This window comes from Bison bison, unplaced genomic scaffold (genome assembly GCF_000754665.1).
Source record: "Bison bison bison isolate TAMUID 2011002044 unplaced genomic scaffold, Bison_UMD1.0 scf7180017864221, whole genome shotgun sequence".
Lineage (NCBI taxonomy): Eukaryota > Metazoa > Chordata > Mammalia > Artiodactyla > Bovidae > Bison > Bison bison.
Window position 1 is genome coordinate 112,152 of NW_011494793.1, and position 8,066 is coordinate 120,217.

General features: G+C 42.9%; 1 protein-coding gene across 1 annotated transcript; it reads right to left on the reverse strand.

Moving 5' to 3' along the window:
* Nucleotides 1–249: 249 nt before the first annotated feature.
* LOC104992698 (olfactory receptor 10H1-like) lies at nucleotides 250–1,206 on the reverse strand. The gene has a single exon (XM_010845668.1). It carries the CDS (start codon nucleotides 1,204–1,206, stop codon nucleotides 250–252), a length of 957 nt encoding a protein of 318 aa, XP_010843970.1.
* Nucleotides 1,207–8,066: the final 6,860 nt, after the last annotated feature.

The window sequence follows — 8,066 nt, forward strand, 5'->3', positions numbered from 1 at the left end:
TGAAGACCCCATGCAGTCAAAGATAAATAAATAAATCTTTTTTTAAAATTGAAGCTAATGTGAGACACACAGACCATGAGAGGAAAAAGAAAAAAAGATTAACATTTATTGAACACCTACTATGTGATAAGTGCCATACACACACACTCAAATCTTTACACCAATCTTACAAGATAGCTTTGATTAACCCCATTGTGTAGATGAGGGTGTGGTCTTCCTTCTACCATAATCTGAAACCACCGCAGCCACTCAGATGCTGGAAGTGTAGAGCTTGCTGAGGAAGGTCTTCTTCATGGCGATCTTCAGCTCCTTGTTCCTGAGACTGAAGATGATGGGGCTCAGGAAGGGAGTGAGGACCGTGTAGGTGATGCCCATCAGCGTGTCTCCTTCCAGAGACTGGGGACCCTTGGGCTTGAGGTAGATGACAGAGGCAAAGCCGTAGTGCACGACCACCACGGTGAGGTGGGACGCACACGTGGAGAAGGCTTTGTGCCGGCCCTCGGCTGAAGGGATCCTCAAGATGGCGGCCACGATGAACGCGTAAGACAAGAGGATGAGGAGACCACAGCCCAGCAGGGCGGCGATACACACCAGGCCCACGCCCTTGGCCACTACTTGCACTTCAGTTCCACAGGCCAACTTCAAAAGAGGTGGCACATGGCAGCCAAAATAGTGAATTTCATTAGACCCACAGAAAGTAAGTTGGAAAATGGAAGATGTCACCACTAGCCCAACAACTAAGCCACCAACCCAGGACCAGGCCACCAGGCAGGCGCAGCCTCGGGGGCTCATGAGCACGTTGTAGCGCAGGGGATGGCAGATGGCCACGTAGCGGTCGTAGCCCATGACTGTGAGCAGGAAGGAGTGGGTGAAGCCAGGCGTGAAGGAGAAGAACATCTGGCTGGCACAGGCCGTGAAGGAGATGGAGCGGTCGGTGGAGAGCAGGTCGGCCAGCATGCGCGGGATGATGGCGAAGGTGTAGAGGACCTCGGAGATGGAGAGGGCGCACAGGAAGAGGTACATGGGGGTGTGGAGGCTGTCCTCCTTCCAGATGGTGGCCATGATGAGCAGGTTCCCCAGCAGCGTGAACAGGTACATCAGCAGGAAGAGCAGGAAGAACATCAGCTGAAGGTGGGGGAAGGTGGAGAAGCCGATGAGGATGAATTCAGTCACTGAGGTGTAATTTAGCCTCAGAATGGCAGCCATACTGTTGGGGGAAAGAAGGAGGAATTCCCATAGGTAGGAACTCAGAGTCTCTAATGAGCCCTCTTCAGGACTTCCTGGAGAGGCTCCTTCACCTCTGCAAACCATAATCAGTCCATCTGCATAATAATGTTCAGAAAAAAGGTTTGCCTTGTGGTTTAAATAGGACCACTTGAATATTCACTGGAAGGACTGATGCTGAAGCTGAAACTCAAATACGTTGGCCACCTGATGCAAAGAGCTGACTCATTGGAAAAGACCCTGATGCTGGGAAAGATTGAGGGCAAGAGAAGAGGGTGACAGAGGATGAAATGGTTGGATGGCATCACTGACTCAATGGACATGAGTTTGAGCAAACTCTGGGAGATGGTGAAGGACATGGAAGCCTGCTGTGCTGCAGTCCATGGGGTCGCAAAGTCAGACACGACTTAGCAACTGAACAACAACATGCATCTAAGGTGCTTAGCACAGGTCCTAGTACATAGTATGAATTAAATAAATTTTCATTATTAATACTATATTTTTAGATCCTAGTGGTAGAAAGTAATGGTCTCTATCTTCTACATGTGGATTAAGTCTCCACTTCAGAGGTTGCTGTTGCCTCTATCATTTCCTACCCCCCCCCAAAAAAAGTAAAATTAAAGAAAAGGTCAACAATACAATCTTTAAAATAAGTTATTATTCTCCCTAATAAAAATTTTTAATTAGAAAAATGTCTTGCTGGTTGGAGTTTCATCTCTGCATATCCTGTGATCACTATATTCAACATGTTCCCTGTGTTGTTTAGCTGCTAAGTCATGTCCAATTCTTTATGACCCCAAAGAGTTTTTTGCAAGCCTTAGTAAGTGTTAAATGGAGACTTTTCCCCCTTTTTATAAAAACTCTACCATGTTATTCAAATGAATTCAAAAAAATTGAGGCGTTTTTTAAAATAGTGCTTAAAAAAAAAACCTTCATTACGTTGGTCTCTCAATTTTTTTGAGCCTTTGTTTTCTCATCCCTAAAAGGAAATTGATACTAATAATCCCTAGCTGACAAGCATTGAGTAAGATTATGCACATAATATGTCTTCCAAGGGCTTTCCTGGTGGTTCAGTGGTAAAGAATCCACCTGCCAAGGCAGGAGCTGTGGATTTGATCCCTGGGTCAGGAAGATCCCCTGGAAGAGGAAATGGCAACCCACTCCAGTGTTCTTGCCTGGGAAATGCTTTTGACAGAGGAGCCTGATAAGCTACAGTCCATGGGATTGCAAAGACTCAAACATGACTAAGTGACCAAACAACAGGAATGTCTTCCACAGCACCTGAAATCAGGAGGCTGGGATTGAGGGCAGGTACGAATGATCAGAATTAAATTCTCTTAAAATACAGAAACCTATGGTTGTATCTCTCTTCTGATTGGGGGACTTAATGTATTTATTTTTTCATAATTACTGTTGTTTTCAGACTTAATTCTGTCACATTTAATACTTGAGATAATATATATAAATATATGTTAGTATACCTAGCTAATATATATGTTTATTTAATATATACAAACACAAAAACATGCACACAGTCCTATTTATTACACCAAACACACCCAAGGAAAAAAACCCTAAAAACATGGAATTGTCATTGAAAAGAACCTTGTGTAAGGCCATAAAAGAAGTCTAGGTAAATTATCAAGTGCCAATATTGCAAAGACCCAGAGCATCTGACCGCATTACAGTAAACTGGAAATTAATATGAAGAGGATACCTGAAACTTACCATATATTTTAAACACAATTTAAGATTGTATCACTTGACATTGTCATACATAGTCACACAAAACTAACTACTTTTGAGATAAAAGGAAAAATAAGAATTACTAAGAACAGAATTATGAGACATTGAAATAACAACTGAACAAAATGGCTTATGTCCTGGAATTTAAAAAAAGGATGTTAGTGTAAAAACTAAGAAAAATCAAATAAGATCTGTTATTTGCTATATAGTATTACACAGCTGTTAGTTTCCTGGGTCTAATCATTGTACTGGCATTGTGTAAGATGGAAGTTGGATGAGGGGGAGTCCAAGAATTTTCCATGTTACTTTTGAAAATTTTTGGAAGTTTAAAATTAGTAAAACAAACAAGTTACCATTCAAAGGAACACAAAACTCTCAAGTATCTAGGAATTGATTTAAGTATGTGCATACAAACTTCCAACACTTAACTGGTGGCTCAGATGGTAAAGCGTCTGCCTGTAATGCGGGAGACCCGGGTTCAATCCCTGAGTCGGGAAGATCTCCTGGAGAAGGAAATGGCAATTCACTCAAGCACTCTTGCCTGGAAAATCCCATGGACAGAGGAGCCTAATAGGCTACAGTCCATGGGGTCGCAAAGAGTCAGACATGACTGAGCAACTTCACTTCATACAAACTTCCACAGAGAACATTAAACATGTTACAACAGTATGTGGAAACAACCCAAATGTCCATCAACAGAGAAATGGACAAAGAAGATGTGATACATATATACAACAGAATATTACTCAGTCATTAAAAAGAATGCAATAATGCCATTTGTAGCCGCATAGAAGGACCAAGAGATTGTCATACTGAATGAAGTGAGAAAAAAGGAGAAATATCATATGATATGGCTTATATGTGGACTCTAAAAAGAAATGATACAAATGAACTTAAAGAGACTCACAGACTTAGAGAATGAACTAATGGTTGCTGGGTGGAATGATGGAAGGAAGGGATAGTTAGAGAGCTTGGGAGGGACATGCACACACTGCTAGATTTAAAATGGCTAATCATCAAGGGCCTACTGTATAGCACAGAGAACTCTGGTCAATGTTATGTGGCAGCCTGAGTGGGAGGGAGTTTGGGAGAGAATGGACACATGGATACATATAGATGAGTCCCTTCTTTCTCACCTGAAACTATCACAACATTGTTAATTGGCTGTGCCCCAATACAAAAATTAGTTTTTTAAAAGTAAGATAAAAGTAAAAAAATAATTAAACAAGGTAGACATTATAAATAAGTGTATGAAATGGAAAGACAGTATCCTAGATGTTAATTCTTTCCCAGATTTAAACTATATATTCAATGTATTCCTCTCAAAAGAAGCCAGTTGAATTTTTTGAGAAAGACGTTAAACTTGTTATACAGTTTCTATTAAAGAATAACTGTCCGTAAATAATTAAGTCCATCTTGAAGTGAAGAGTGAAAAGAGGTGGGGAGGAATTGACTTCTAAGATAATGAGGCATTCTACAAAGCCTTAAAGCAATGTAGGATCAGTACAAGGACAGACAAACAGATCAGTGATTCAGAAGCTCTGAACAACGGATTGGGAAAAAAAACAAACCTAGAATCCATGGAACAACATGGATGGCTCTTACAAATAGCACTGGAAAATCAGAAGAAAAAAAAAAAAAGCAGACTTCCAGCACAATATACAGTATGTGCATCAATATGCATTTTTTAAGAATTCATGCAAACAGAAGGATACACATTGAAAAAAATTAAAACAGCTACTGGTCAAGGGTGGGGATCAAAAGTAGGATGTTATGATAAATGGGAATAAATAACACAGGACCATTCTGCAAGTCAATGTTAGTAAAACGTCATCAATGAAAGAGACTGATTCAAACTCCAAAGCTTAAGTCCAATAAAAATTTGTGAATGTACACATATATATTTACACTTACATATGTTTCAATCAATGGTATATATATGCTTCCCAGGTGGCACAGTGGTAAAGAATCTGCCTGCCAATGCAGGAGATGAAAGAGATGTGGGTTCGATCCTGGGTCTGGAAGATTCCCTGGGGAGGAAATGGCAACCCATTCCAGTATTCTTGCCTGGAAGATTCCATGGATAGAGAAGCCTGGTGGGCTACACTCCATGGAGTCACTAAGAATCAGACATAACTGAATGACTCAGCACAAACACATGTGCATATATCTAAATCAAATATATATATATATAAAATACACATGTGTGCATGCTAAGTCACACCAGTCATGTCTGACTCTTTGCTACCCTTTGGACAGTGGCCTGCCAGATTCCTCTGTCCAGGGGATTCTCTAGGCAAGAACACTGGAGTGGCTTGTCATTTCCTTCTCCAGGGGATCTTCCCAGACCCACGATCGAACCTGCATCTCTTATGTCTTCTGCACTGGCAGGTGGGCTCTTTACCACTAGTGCCACCTGAAGAACTGAAGTGAAGTCAGTCGTGCCCGACTCTTTGTGATCCCGTGGACTGTAGCCTACCAGGCTCCTCTGTCCATGGGATTCTCCAGGTAAGAATACTGGAGTGGGTTGCCATTTCCTTCTCCAGGGGAGCTTCCCAACTCAGGGATTGAACCTGGGTCTCCTGCATTGCAGGCAGACGCTTTACCCTCTGAGCCACCAGGGAACTCCCAGCACCACCGGGGAAGCCCATACAACAAATATAAACATATGCACATAACCAGTTTTCAAATACACTGAGGAAAGTTCACTCAAATATTATGACATTTTACTTTATTCACTGAATCTTCATTCAACAAAAGATTGTCACAAAGTGTTCCCCCAGAGTCATGATCAACCAACTCTTGGAGGACCCAGAATCTCACCTGGAAAATGGACAATTTGACTGAAGTTAGGATAGAGCATCTCACATAGTAAAATCGCATTTGTGGACTAGAGGGGACCTACGCGGCCCAGCCAGCAGCCAGAGTGCCATCCTCAATTCCCCACTCTTCCTCACCCCTCTTGTCCCTCAGCCACCATCTCTGGACCAGTCCTGGCTCTGGCTTCACGCTCTTTCTCTTGAGGACTGTGCCTGCCCATCTCTTCTCCATGCCACCCCTTCTCTGGCTGCCAGAGCCCATTCTTTGAGATATGCAGAGTTTGTGGAGTCATGGAGACCCAGGGTTCAAACCCCAGGTCCTCACTGTGTTGGGATAATCAGAGAACTGTGCTCAGGTTCCCCGTAGGCATTTGATGCCAAGAGCTCAGCACAGAGAAATTTCTTAAGGAAAGCTATCTGAATTATTGTCATCTTTTACTGTCATTGCTGGCTGGCTGTTATTCATCCATCCCACCAGGTGACTATATTGACACTGTAATAGTCCAGGGCTTCAGACCTAATTACAGGATAATCTTTCCTCTAATAATATGGATGTCCCAAACCCTTAGCATCTGCTTCCTCTGGCAGCCCACCTCTTGGCTTCTTCTGGCTACAAATGTGCTCCAGGTATCAGCTCCTAAATGTACAAAATGTTACCAAAAACAAAACAAAATAAAACAGAAATGAGGCTTCCTCGGTGGCTCAGTGGTAAAGAATCCACCTGCCATTGCAGGAGACGTGGATTTGATCCTTGGTCCAGGAAGATCCCACATGGTGTGGAACAACAAAGCCTATGCACCACAACTGCTGAGCCTGTGCTCTAGAGCCTGGGAGCTGCAACTACAGAAGCCCGGGTGCCCTACAGCCTGTGCTCCACAGCAAGGGAAATCACCGCTATGAGAAGCCCACACACCACAACCAAAGAAAAGCCTGCACGCAATGAAGACTCTGCACAGCAAAAATAAATAAATACATTAAAACAAACAAACAGAAAGGGCTCTCTTGGCTCCCTGTCTCCTTCTGGCACTTCCTCTGTGTCACCCTTTCCCGTAACAAACCCTGAGCAAGACTACCCAAGTGGACTCTCCAAGTTGTGTGCACAAGTCTGGACCTCAGGGGAAAGAAAGGCCAGGGCCGTGATCTCAGCTATAACCTCCCCAACAGAGCCCAACCAGGGCATGCCCTGGCCTGCATTCAGATCCTACTCCTGTGTCCTTTCTCCTCAGAGGGACATTATTTAACCCAATCGGTTTAACCCAATCGGCACTCTCTGCTTATCTTCCTGTGTCACAGACCTAACACCATGTTTGCAAGCAAACAGTTCAATGGGATACCATATAGCCACATAAAGGAATAAAGTTCTGATACATGCAACACCATGGATGAGCCTTAAAGACCTTATGCTGAGTGAAAGAAGCCTGCCACAAAAGACCACACATTGTATGATTCCATTTACTTAAAATATCCAGCGTAGTTAAACACATCAAGATAGAACACAATAACCCCACATGCCAGACAGCAAAAGAGACACAGATGTACAGAACAGTCTTTTGGACTCTGTGGGAGAGGGTGAAGGTGGGATGATTTGGGAGAATGGCATTGAAACATGTATATTATCATATGTGAAACAGATCTCCAGTCCTGGCTCGATGCATGAGACAGGGTGCTCGGGGCTGGTGTACTAGGATGACCCAGAGGGATGGGATGGGGAGGGAGGTGTGAGGGAGGTTCAGGATGGGGAACATATGTACACCCATGGCGGATTCATGTCAATGTATGACAAAACCACTACAATATTGTAAAGTAATTAGCCTCCAATTCAAATAAATAAATTTATATTAAAAAAAAAGATAGACACAAATTAGTGGTTGTCAGGGGGTGGAAACAGGCTGGAATGGGGAATGGGTTCAAGATTTCCTTTTGCGGTAGAGAAATATCTGAGCACTAAAGAGAGGTGATAGTTCCAGGATTTTGTAAAGTCCTAAATGCCACTGAACTGTGCCATTTAAAGTGGCGAGGATGAAAGAACTTCCCTAATGGTTCAGTGGTTAAGACTCTGCGTTTCCACTGGAAAGGCACAGGTTTGACCCCTGGACAGAGAACTAAGATCTCACCTGCCAAGCAGCCAAAAAATGTGTACAAGTTGGAACACTTGTAAACTGCTGGTGGAATTGTAAAACGGTACAACAGTTGTGGGAAACAGTATGGATATTCATCAGAAATGAAAACTATTGATAGAACTATCATACGATCTAGTAATCCCGCTTCTGGATATGT